The sequence below is a fragment of the Gouania willdenowi genome, chromosome 14 (genome assembly GCF_900634775.1).
Source record: "Gouania willdenowi chromosome 14, fGouWil2.1, whole genome shotgun sequence".
Classification (NCBI taxonomy): domain Eukaryota; kingdom Metazoa; phylum Chordata; class Actinopteri; order Blenniiformes; family Gobiesocidae; genus Gouania; species Gouania willdenowi.
Window position 1 is genome coordinate 8,654,076 of NC_041057.1, and position 12,326 is coordinate 8,666,401.

The following is a 12,326-nucleotide window of genomic DNA, read 5'->3' on the forward strand; positions in this document are numbered from 1 at the left end:
TAAATTGCTCTCCTGTGTGTGCTTTTTCAGTGGCGTGTACGAAAGGAGGCCATGATGGGCCTGGCTTCCATCTACAGGAAGTACTCCCTGCAGGGTGAAGGAGGAAGAGAGGCCTCCAAACAGATTTCATGGATCAAAGACAAGCTGCTTCATATCTATTATCAAAACAGCATCGATGACAGGTTTGTGTGATTGGCTTTGATCTGTTATGTGAAATTTTAAATAATAAAAAGATGATTTTGATCATTTGAGGTGAGTTTATGTTTCAAATGTTATTCAAACCCATTTCCTACATGATATCAATGTGATTTAGGACCTTCACTGTACTTCAAAATTGGAGAAAAAAGCTGCGTTTGTTTTCACATTAGGGATATATTGTTCAATCTGTTGATCTGCAGGGAACTCAAGACATTATGTGACGCAGCTACAATAGTTCTCAATTCAAGGCTTGCCTTTGAGATAATTTTATATAGTAGCTCATCCACAAAAGTTAACATAGTATTTTTGGTCTGACTTGAGTTTTATTCAATGTGCACAGGTTGCTGGTGGAGCGAGTCTTTGCCCAGTTTATGGTTCCTCATAACCTGGAAACTACTGAGAGGATGAAGTGTCTTTACTACCTGTATGCCACACTGGATACCAATGCTGTCAAGTAAGTATGCTTTTTTGTTTGCAGATGTGTTGTATTTTATTTTTCTTCTGTTGCATGTTCATTCATGTTTCTTTAACTCTCAGGGCTTTAAATGAAATGTGGAAGTGCCAGAATATGTTAAGACACCACGTCAAAGACCTCCTAGACCTGGTCAAAAAACCTAAGGTAGCACCGACAGACACGCCAACAATCTTTAGGATGGTTTGACCTTTGACCCCGTACTTAGTTTCTAAAATCTGTCTGTCTTTGTTGCAGTCTGAAGCTGGCAGCAAGGCGGTTTTTGCCAAAGTCATGGTCATTACACGTAAGGGCTTTTTCTTCAAAAAGTCCTTCTGAAAACCACCCATCTTTTTGTATTCAAACCTGGTTTTTTTGTTTTTTTGTTTTCTTTTCACATCGTATGTTTACAGGAAACCTTCCCGACCCCGGCAAGGCTCAGGACTTTGTGAAGAAGCTGGCCCAAGTTCTCGACGATGACGAGCGAATCCGAGATCAGCTGGAAACATTAGTTAGTCCGTCCTGCTCCTGCAAGCAGGCTGAAGTATGTGTGGTAAGTAGAAACTCATCTCTGTCAACCTTTAAACTAAGCTGCTGTCATTCCTCTTTAAATCTGATTTTGGTTAGCTATTGATGTCTTCTTAAAAAGTATTGGTTTTTAAACTTTGTTGTTGCCATAATAGAACTCTTTCATTCCTTTTCTACTCATTAATGGGACATTACGGATGTCCTGGATTTAGCTTTTGAGATACTATTTGAATTCACTTTGATGTCTTTTATTATAGGCTACAAAAATGTGATTGTCTGATTCAAGTTTCAGATTATCTACATTTACTTCTACATCTAAAACAATGACCAATCTGAACATTAATACAGTTCTGTGTGTTTTTGAAATCATTTTGTCTATTTTTTTTTTATTTTTTTTTCAAATTCTGTTTTCTCTCATTTGGTGCGTTTTTGTTGTTTGGTGTGTTTGTGGAGTAATTGTTTATATTTTTGATGTTGTTTTGCTGGGGTTTTTTTCTATATCTTTCAGTCATATCTTTCTTTTTTGTTGTTTTTTATGTCATTTTGTGTATTTCTGTTGTTCTATGTATTTTTGTTGTCCTTTTGTGTATTCTTTCATTTTGTGTTTTCTTTTCTTTTTTTTTTTTGTCTTTGGGGACCACACAAAATTAGACCATAGGCGAAATTTAAAGCAGGCTTGGATATTAGGTAATATCTTGTTAAAAAAAATAAATAAATAAAATGAATTGAAAATTCAACACTGATGTCATTTTTAAAAAAAAAATATTTTATTCATTATGTGATGTATGTACATTACATCTGTTTCCTATTAACCATCACTACACTATTATGGCTTAGTCATTATTATTTTTTACCATACCATGCTTTCTGCTGTATAATTGATTTATCAAAAGGTTTAAAAGTAAAGTAATACAGTTGATTTTTTTTATTATTTTCAAACATATTCATTTCCTTTATTCGAGTCCCTTTCAGTGTTGCTTTAAAGAAAACTTTGTTGGTTTTCCCCTCAGAAAGACATCACTAAGAAGCTGGGCAGCCCCAAACAGCCCAGCAATCCCTTCCTAGAAATGGTCAAGTTCCTGTTGGAGAGGATCGCTCCCGTACACATTGACACAGAGTCCATCAGGTCTGTCTTTATGTGTCACATCACAGGAAGCTTAAGATCTCACTTTTACCTCAGACATAAGTGGAGTTCATTATTTATCTAATGGTGCTTGTTTTTAATCTTTCAGTGCTCTGATAAAGCAGGTAAACAAATCCATAGATGGAACAGCTGATGATGATGAGGAGGGCGTTCCCACTGAAGAAGCCATTAGAGCCGGACTGGAGCTGCTGAAGGTAAAGATTAGTTATTAGGCTCCAAAATGTAGTTTTTATCTCTTAACCTCATTTGTGGTTTGGATCTGGCTTTTCAGATTAGATATTAAAGCTTTTGAAGACACAGTTTTTCAGATATTACATCTATTTTTTACTTAATAAGGACAAGTGCAGTCCAAACACCAACGACTACCTTTTAAAAGGAAACTCTGAGGACTACTGTTGAAGTGACCATCACAGAAAAGAAACAAATTTAGTCATTTGTGATGTGACTGATGTTTAACTGTGGCTGGTTCTTCCTGCTGAAATATGATTGAATGAATTTAGTTTGGAGTGTTTTTCGTCATTCATCATCTGTCTGTCGAACTCCTCGCAGGTGCTCTCGTTCACTCACCCCGTGTCCTTCCACTCCGCTGAGACGTTTGAGTCTCTGCTCGGCTGTCTGAAGATGGACGACGAAAAGGTGGCTGAGGCAGCGCTGCAGATCTTCAAAAACACAGGAAGCAAGATGGAGGACAGTTTCCCTCACATCAAATCGTGCGTTCCATTCATGTCCCACTTCCACTACACACACTGATTCATGTGGCTTCTAAACCTGTAACTTGTTCCTGCTTTCACTGTGTTCCTTTCCCTGCTTACCTGCAGGGTTTTATTGCCAGTGCTGCAGGCTAAAGCTAAGAGGGGACCTCCGCGCCAGGCAAAGTACGCCATCCACTGCATCAATGCCATGTTCAGCAACAGGGACACACACTTTGCTCAGATCTTTGAGGTCAGTCCTCCTGTGTCTTTGTCTTCATAGATTTGGTGACATAAATGTATCACACATCTGTGCTGTAAGTTAATATCAATGAATCATTGATCTGAAAATAGAATTTCAATGAATGTGTGTTCTCTGAGTAAAAAAAACAGAGCGTAAATCCCTACTTGATAACTGTCTGTTAACATTAGGGTAATGTTTATGTCTCTGCAGCCTCTACACAAAGGCCTGGACCCCGCTAACCTGGAGCAGCTCATCACTCCTCTGACCACCCTTGGTCATCTGGCCCAGCTGGCCCCTGAACAGTTCGCTGCACCACTTAAATCTCTAGTCGCCAACTTTATCGTTAAGGACCTGCTCATGAATGACAGGGTATGTAAACATCACAGTTCTTATAATATGTCAAGGTTTCATTTGCGGAGAAATTTACTTTGAAATTTTCTTTGATCTCCTGACATGTTTCAACTGTCAGTCTTCCTCCGAGGCATCTACTGATTGCTTTGATGTTTCCTTGCGTGGATACATTGTCAGGATGTATCTTTACAATCCTTACAATGTATCGTAAGCACACATGGAAAGCTATCAGTAGATGCTTTGATGCTTTCCTTAAAAAAGAACTCGTAAGGATTTCCTGAAAAAAGTTGTCTTAATAAATGAAACCTTCACAGAGACTAAATAAACTTGCTGGAATTATGTCAGTTCTCAGTCATCTTAGATTTTCTCAGCTAATGATTAGTGTAGTGTTTGGTTGCGCCTGTTAATATGGTTTATCACAGTAAGTTTGTTATGAAGGAGCCACGATTTCCTGTTTGCTGTAAATCTTTGCCCAGATATAACTGATGTTAACTGTTGAATATAAAGTACTAAATAAGCTTTATTTATCTGTGTGATAGAACATAGGATATTATCTGTGTATCTTAAATTGCTACAAGATGCAACAAGAACAACAAATGTATGAAATTTTGATAGAGCTTTCATCCACTCATTTAAATGTGGCTGTTGGTTTGTGTTGTCTGTAGATCCAGGGAAAAAAGACGACCAAACTTTGGGTTCCTGATGATGAGGTTTCCCCTGAGACTCAAGCCAAGGTAAGCAGGAGAGTCTCACTTGTCTCTTTGAAAGTAAAATCGAATTTTTCTTTTTTTTTCGTATGGATATCGTTTCATATTAATTGCTATGAATTCGTTCCTGTAGAGCAGTGCAGCACTTTAGGAGTTTAGTGCCTTGTTTATGTGTCCACAGTAATGTTTTTTTCAACATGTATACATGCATTATTTTAGATCCAGGGGATAAAGCTGATGGTGCGGTGGTTGTTAGGGGTTAAGAACAATCAGAGCAAATCTGGAAACTCCACCCTAAGGATGCTAACTGCTATTCTGCACAGCGATGGAGACCTAACAGAGCAGGGCAAGATGGGGTAAGTAGAGACAAACATGTTCATCTTCTTGTAACCTCACATTCAATCTGAATTTAAGCAGCTTTAATAAAGCACTGCAATTAATTGGCGTAAAGAATTAAAGCCCCACAATAGCAAAGATTCAGAACACTGATGTCAATACCTTTTTAAACGTGTTTTCTCAGTAAACCCGACATGTCGAGGCTGCGGCTGGCAGCAGCGTGTGCCCTGCTGAAGCTGGCACAGGAGCCCTGTTACCATGAGATCATCACACTGGAGCAGTACCAGTTGTGTGCCCTCGTCATCAATGTAAGAGCCGACAGCCTCCCTCTGTGTTTGGAGATGCTTTGCTTCTTCTAACATTTAAATATTAAGTGTTTAAATGGATAAACTTTACTTTTGTAATTGTATTGTGTGTTCTACCTCCGTCCTTGCTGTCTGTAGGACGAGTGCTACCAGGTACGCCAGTGTTTTTCTCAGAAACTCCACCGGGGCTTGTGTCGCCTCCGCCTGCCGCTGGAGTACATGGCAGTGTTTGCCTTGTGTGCGAAGGACCCAGTGAAGGAAAGGAGGGCTCACGCACGCCAGTGCCTGGTGAAAAACGTCAACATACGCAGAGAGTACCTCAAACAGCACGCTGCCATCAGCGGTAAGGACACACCGATGAGTTTAACATATATTTAGATCAGATAATACTGTATTAACTTTGACTGTAGTTTAATTTTTGTTTGTGTGGGTTAAATGTAATCATTCTTTACTGATTCTACAGACAAGTTGTTCTCTCTCTTGCCGGAGTATGTGGTGCCCTACACCATCCACCTCCTGGCACACGACCCAGACTACGTCAAGGTGCAGGACATTGAGCAGCTTAAAGAAATTAAAGAGTGAGTTTACATGGCGAAAGCCGGTGTGCACAAATAGTTTTAATTGTGCCTTATTGTATAAAAAAAAATGATTTATAAAATGGTTATTTTTAAGATGAGAATGAGGAAATGATAACCTTGTGGTTGTTTTGTATTTATAGTGGGATTATAGTTGGCTGTAAAAGGTGCAACATAAAGCAGACTTAATGTTTTAAGTTTGTACACTCAGGTTCAAAGGGCACACGACACCAGTTTGGAGATCTTGTGTTTTTAACACCATTTTATTCTATAAAATAAATAATGCAGACATCTGGTAATAAAAGTGCCAAACCTCGCTCAGGTTGATTTCTAGAGAAGTTCACTTTGAAAATGGTTCCACTTTATGCTCAGGTGAATCTAAGCATGAGTTGCAGATAAAGATTCAGCTTGAAGGATTCATTCAGCCTCATCGATATGCAGTAGAGGAACGTTACGACTCCCGTCTCCTCAGTAATAAGGCAGAGCCCTGGAGCGTGCAGGCTTTATAGTTTATGCTGTAGTGATGATAAAGGTCTGTTCCATATTCAGACTGATACATATTACAGACTGCGCTGTGCACGTTAACGTTAAGATGGACATAATATTGTAAAATATTTTGTGGATGCAATATTTAGTGCGTGGTCTTGCATTTACCATCAACATGACTTTTGGGGTCATGTGGCTTTCCAATTGGTTGTATGATTAAAAAAAGTTCGGCCAAAAATCTACTGGTCCATCTTTTATATCCAATTATCCAGATTGGGATCTTGAGTCTATTCCTTCTTTCTCCTGTTAAAAAGGAGGATGACCGTGAGACTTTCAGACTAATAACTAATGCATCAGAGCAACACACACACACAGACAGAGATGATATAAAAATAATATAAATAGATATATAAATCTGTTTTTTATTATTATAAAAGCATAGCATCTACACCTACTATCCTGTATTCAGACTCTTTTAGTAAAATAAAGCATAAAAAGATAATGGCAATTAATAATCTCACTCGTATTCATCCTGTGTGTTTTTCCAATCTGTTTTCCTCGTCAGGGCTCTGTGGTTTGTACTGGAGATCATCATGGCCAAGAACGAGAACAACAGCCACGCCTTCATCAGGAAAATGGTGGAAAACATCAAGCAAACAAAAGATGCGCAGGCCTCCACCGACTCGAAAACCAACGAGGTACGCGGCACGCTCAAACTTCCTCTGTCCTATGTTAACCATCCCATTTCTCCTGATGTCTTTGGGTCCTCTCTGTGCAGAAACTCTACACAGTGTGTGATGTGGCCATGCACATCATCATGTCAAAAAGCACTACCTACAGTCTGGAGTCACCCAAAGACCCCGTGCTGCCATCACGTTTCTTCACCAAACCAGACAAGGTTGGTACTAACGGTATATTCTTTCTATTCCAATAGATGACCTCTAAATAACACTTGAGCTATTTGTATTATTTGCAGCTGCATTACAAATTCCAGCTGTAAACCTTCAACTTGTTTTATGTAAATGCTCCGTCAAAGGCTGCCAACTGCTGAGTTATGGATACTACTGTTTTATTTGACTGGATGTTTATAAAAGAGATAAACATGTAGTCATTGTTTATTGCACAGTGTTTGATGCCAGGTTTTCACACAAAGGGTTTGGAGCTGGCTTTGCTTCCACCAATTATTCTGTTTGGCGTGAACAAAGCTCCTCGCTATAATCCATTTCTTTCTGTAATTGTTGTTTTTTTTACAGAATTTTAGCAACGCAAAGAATTACCTCCCACCGGAGATGAAGTCCTTCTTCACACCAGGGAAGGTGAGTTTTACCGCACGTTATTCATCACAGAGAAGAAATTGGTTTTGTTACACCAACAAGAAGAGTAAAATAAAATAGTGCTTCACATAATAAATGGGATTAAATAAATGAAACATTAAAAGCAAGGGTAGGATAATAGTTTAATACTATAATAACAATAAAAAATGTATAACAAACAACATATGAGCACGTATTAGGAATATTTAAAAACACACACAATCATAAATATGATATAGTTTACGAGAGAATTGTAATTGTTTTCTCGTCTGTAAAATAATGATGTTCCTTCACTGCCTTAATATGGGAAATATTACCCATTACTCCTTGTAAACCCCCTCTTACCACTTAATTATATGTTTTCTATACTGTTATCCTAGCCAATGTCTATTTATTTTATTTTTTCCTTTCTGCATTTTTGTATTTAGTTTTCTTGCTTGTTTGCCCTTTGTGTCTTTGGCTGCTGCCATCTCAATTTCCCCACTGCGGGATAAAATAAAGTATTATCTAATCTAATCAATCAATAACATCTCTGCCCATTCTAAAGCCAAAGTCGGCCAATGTTCTGGGTGCAGTCAATAAACCGCTTGCATCAGCGGGCAAACCGCTCCAGAGCAAAGCTTCTCGCATGGAAACGACCAGTAACGACGACTCCTCGTCTAACCCAGGCTCACCACAGCGCAGCAAATCCAGGTGAGGATCACTAAGATGGGAGTAATGATAAAAACAATGTAAATATTCCAATCTGAGATCAACAGGTATGTTAAAGTGTTGCAGGGATAATAAATTCCTGCAGCTCCTGGTGTGGAGGTGCTTAACCACATGCTGCTGCTGACTAATATTTAACAGTTTGTAAATAACGGCTTCACAGCAGAAACACTGGTTGTTTTTGTGTCGTAACAATAAAAAAAGTCATTCTCTGTTTCAGACACGACAGCACAGAAATGGATCACAGTGAAAATGAGGACATCAGCTTTAAGAGAGCAGGCAGCGTGGACAAGGTGCTCAACATCTTTCTGTTCTCACCGACTACTGTGATGTGAGAATGCTTTATGTTTGCTGCAGTGCGCTCACATCTGCTGCATTTCCTCCACCTGCTACATTCAGGTCGGAGCTGAGAGGTGCTGGAGTGAAATTTAGAAACACATCAAACATTAAACTTGTTCATTAGCCCGAGTCCTTGAAATAACCTCATTGCTGAGAAGCAACGGCCCAGCGTTATTGCCCTTTGTTTACCGTGCTCGGCCAAATGTTTCTGAGCTCCGCGGCGATACTCCTCCACCTGCTGTCTTTGTTGCCGTGTTACAGTGGAGTACTGCCCGTTGTAAATCCTCCAATCTGTGTTTTTATTCGACTGTGCAAACACCAGCTGGATTTATATGGAGACACGATGTACAAAGTATGAGCAGTAACAGCCTCCAGACCGGCTGTATTTAATATCGCACTACAGGCATTGGTCAGTTTTAAACATTAAAATGTGATGCAGAATTCATGCAAAGTGGACTTTTTTGGAGATTTTTGGCTTAAGTCATTCCATGTCATTTCAACAAATTTGCAGGACATTTAATGCATTTTGGTTTCCAAAACGTTACTAGTGAAAAACAAACAGTAAATGAGTGTAAGACAGAGGCATGCTACAATGGCCTCATGTAAAGGATTTTCTATATTTTGGCGATTGGTGAAATAACCCAAAGTTGGGGTCCAAAATAAAAATGAAGAATTTGCATAAAGAAATATTGTTTTATATCCCAACACAGAGTAACCTTTATATACATTAAAACAGAGATCGAGACCAAAACCCCGACAAACGCTTTTTTCAATTCTGAGGGGCTGGCATGTCCACCAGATAGAATTTATAGCAATTTTTTGTTGTTTATTCTGAGAGAATAGGTGGAGCTGTATTACTATGTCAAATGTATATTTCCTATGTGGTGTAGTTTCTGAGATACTGGAAGCTAAAAATGGAAGAAAATAAGGACGCACAAAAATCGGCACAAACCCCATCACTGAATTAGCCATATCACAAAAAGTATTCATTCAATCAAACTAAAAATGTACAGTGTTCCTATTGAATTATTAAGGAACAATTAGTAAAGATGTCAGAATTTTTTGAGGCCAAAGTACATGGGCTATTTGTTGAAATGACCCTCTTATAATTACTATATGTTTGTCTGTGGCCAACACTGGATATGTCCATCATCCCAGAGGCAGTTCAATACAACATGTAAATAACTATAATAGACGCCAACTGTCAGGTTTTGTTCCTTCAATACTATCAGCTTTGGTCTAAAGCAGCAGAGAAGCTTCAGAATATTCCACAAATGTTTGATTGACTTTTCTCTCATCGTAACTACATGTGACGTCTTTCTTTAACAATGGCAAAAACCATGAACAAGGCTTTGTCTCTTTCCAGGATATTGAAAAAACCCGCGGTCGCAAACGTGGCGTGACTTCCAGCGACGAACAGGAGAGCAAACCCAAGCGTGGGCGTAAGAAGGCAGCAGCCAACGCCACGGCGGCGGTGGCTGAATCTGAGGAACAATGGGACGAGGACAACCGGCCAGAGGACGAACAAAACAGTCCCCCAAAGAAAGGGCGGCGTGGCAGGCCTCCGAAATCAGCCGCTGCCAGCCAGGACACGCCCGCCAAAGGGAGGAGGGGACGGAAGAAAGCTGCTCCACCACCAGAGGAGGACGAAGAGGAAGAAGAGGAGGAGGAAGAGAAGGTGGAGGAGGAAGAGGACAAAGAGGAAGAGGAAGACGGGAGCAGTGAAATTGTGGAGGCAAAGTCCAAAGCTGGACGACAAGCCAGAACGCCTCGGCGGTCACAAGGGTGAGGAAGAGCGTGTCTAGTTATCATCCTGCAGCAGGTTTAACATCAAGCTTTGTGTTTATCCAGCAGTGCAGAGTCAGCAGAGCCCACGCCGCAGAAGAGGAGAGGACGTCCACCCAAATCTGCTCAGCCGCCCGCCAAGAAACCAGCGTAAGACCCTCATCATCATCATCTCCTTGTGCTGCAGTGGTGATTAGAGTGCTTTGATTTAACCGCATCCTGTTCACAGGCGCGGCGGGAGATCAAAGGCAGCTGCTGCTAAAGACGACTCTGAGGAAGAGGAAGATGAGGAGGAGGAAGAGCAGGAGGAGGAGCCAACACCAAAGGTACAGACACAAGTTGTGAAGTGAGGGCAGGAATTTAAATAAACCATGGCTGTGTTCGTAGTGTCACACTCCGGACTATATACTTCAAGTTCAATGAGTATACACTGTATACTATTGGTATGGTTAGTGTTGCGGTAAAAATCTCAAGTCAATGTCCATGAGACACAGAGAAAGCGGACTTTACACGGGATCAAAAAATATCAATGTTTAAGCAATCTTTTCATTTTTTTCAGTTTATTCCTTTTACAAATCGCAGACAACTTGGCATTTCCTCATTGTCGTACGAGGTTCCAGGTTTCAGAGGTAGCATTCACTTTCCCGGTACCCGCCCCTCCCACGTACCCTCCCAGTTCATGATGGATCACCTGATCAATGTTTAGAATTTACCCAGTGCAAACTATAAAGTAAATAAAACCCACAAAAAGATACAAGTTTTTATTTAAATAAACAGTAACTTAATTAACCACTTAAAGGTAAAATATTAAGTGATTTGAACCTATTTGAAAATAGCTCCAAAAGTTAGGACGATTAGTATGGTGAGCGTTCCAACTAACGTATACTTCCAAGTTTCCCAAGATGCATTTCGAACCTACGACGACAAAAACCTGAATCACATTGAGGCTAAATATCTCCATTGATTCTCCATCTTTTAAGCGAGAAAGCGACCAAGTAGAATATCAACATGTGGTCATTGGATCCATTAAACTCACAGTCTCCAATCCTTCTTCTCATTCTTCTTTATGTCCGGTTTATTTCCAAGCTGTCAAGAACGTGCACCAGCGTCATTTGATTTCACGTCCGCAGAACTAAGCGGGAAATTCATGCCCCATTAGCATTAAAAAAAAAAACTTAAAATTAATTTTAAAAAAAATTTCTCAAATCCTACCCTATGTTCCTTTTAAAAATGTCCCAATATAGTTTACATCCAGGTATTTCTTGCCTACTCAATCTTTTCATACTATCTGCTGTGAACACAGTACATACTCATTATGTCGTCAGACTTAGTATGAGTAGTACCTTAGTGTGCGATTGGACTTGATCCGATATCGTACTTCCTGTTTCTAGGGCCGTAAAAAGGGGGCAGGGCGACGAAGATGAGCTGAAGCAGAGGGAGACGCTTCCTCCGCCGTCAACGAGGAACGAAGCAAGAACGAAGAGATGGACAGTCAAAGTTTTTAAAACCTTTCATATGCTGACGCCCACTGTTACAATGTCGCACATGTGCGTATTCCACATGCACACCACACCAGTTGCATCCTCAGATGTGGGTTGTCGCTTTGTGTTGCGTTGTGTTGATGTTCTTCACATTAGGTAGAAAAACAAGAAAAGACAAGCAAAAAAAAACAAACCAGAGTTTCGCTTTTGTAAATAGTCTCCAGTTTCCTGTTCTGTTGTTGTGTTTGACGCTGAATGGGGAATGCTGACTCCACCCACTAATATTAAAATACTCCCATAAAGCAATACTGCTTATCAGATTTTCCTCTGTGTCCCTTTTAAAAAAAAAAAATGAAAAAACATCTGGAAGAGATTCACCATTTTGTCATGTTGTTGTCATTTTACTCAAAAATAAAAAAAATGTTTTTGTTTACCAAAGTGTTTAGTTTTATTTTATTTTTTTATTTGTGTGACATGTTGCTGTGCGAGGAAGACGTGAGCAGCTGTGGCCGTCATGTTGACTTCCTGCTGATTAACGTCCACCCTCTGCATCAATATAATTCTCCATTAATGCCGCTCTGCTCTTTGGCTCATCATATAACGCAGCAGGGATGCTCTCAGGAGGACATTACATCCCACTGTAGTGTCAGAAAAACAGATGTGGACGTGGTTTGAAGTGTTTGATA

The 12,326-nt window shown here is 39.8% G+C and overlaps 1 protein-coding gene across 3 annotated transcripts in view; it reads left to right on the forward strand.

Moving 5' to 3' along the window:
• pds5b (PDS5 cohesin associated factor B) overlaps positions 1–12,073 on the forward strand; it is a 32,603-nt gene extending 20,530 nt beyond the window's left edge. For 2 of the 3 annotated variants that reach the window (XM_028466651.1, XM_028466652.1), the window contains exons 12-35: positions 31–182; positions 539–652; positions 736–817; positions 908–956; positions 1,063–1,202; positions 2,188–2,303; positions 2,410–2,515; positions 2,871–3,031; positions 3,140–3,263; positions 3,465–3,623; positions 4,271–4,339; positions 4,532–4,668; positions 4,833–4,956; positions 5,092–5,296; positions 5,417–5,531; positions 6,580–6,712; positions 6,793–6,912; positions 7,268–7,330; positions 7,875–8,020; positions 8,256–8,328; positions 9,741–10,159; positions 10,226–10,309; positions 10,389–10,485; positions 11,551–12,073. In XM_028466651.1, the coding sequence (XP_028322452.1) occupies positions 31–182; positions 539–652; positions 736–817; positions 908–956; positions 1,063–1,202; positions 2,188–2,303; positions 2,410–2,515; positions 2,871–3,031; positions 3,140–3,263; positions 3,465–3,623; positions 4,271–4,339; positions 4,532–4,668; positions 4,833–4,956; positions 5,092–5,296; positions 5,417–5,531; positions 6,580–6,712; positions 6,793–6,912; positions 7,268–7,330; positions 7,875–8,020; positions 8,256–8,328; positions 9,741–10,159; positions 10,226–10,309; positions 10,389–10,485; positions 11,551–11,583 (3,021 nt within the window). In that variant the 3' untranslated portion in view covers positions 11,584–12,073. The remainder of the gene's footprint in view (positions 1–30; positions 183–538; positions 653–735; positions 818–907; positions 957–1,062; positions 1,203–2,187; positions 2,304–2,409; positions 2,516–2,870; positions 3,032–3,139; positions 3,264–3,464; positions 3,624–4,270; positions 4,340–4,531; positions 4,669–4,832; positions 4,957–5,091; positions 5,297–5,416; positions 5,532–6,579; positions 6,713–6,792; positions 6,913–7,267; positions 7,331–7,874; positions 8,021–8,255; positions 8,329–9,740; positions 10,160–10,225; positions 10,310–10,388; positions 10,486–11,550) is intronic. The other variant, XM_028466654.1, reaches the window with a different exon arrangement.
• Positions 12,074–12,326: the final 253 nt, after the last annotated feature.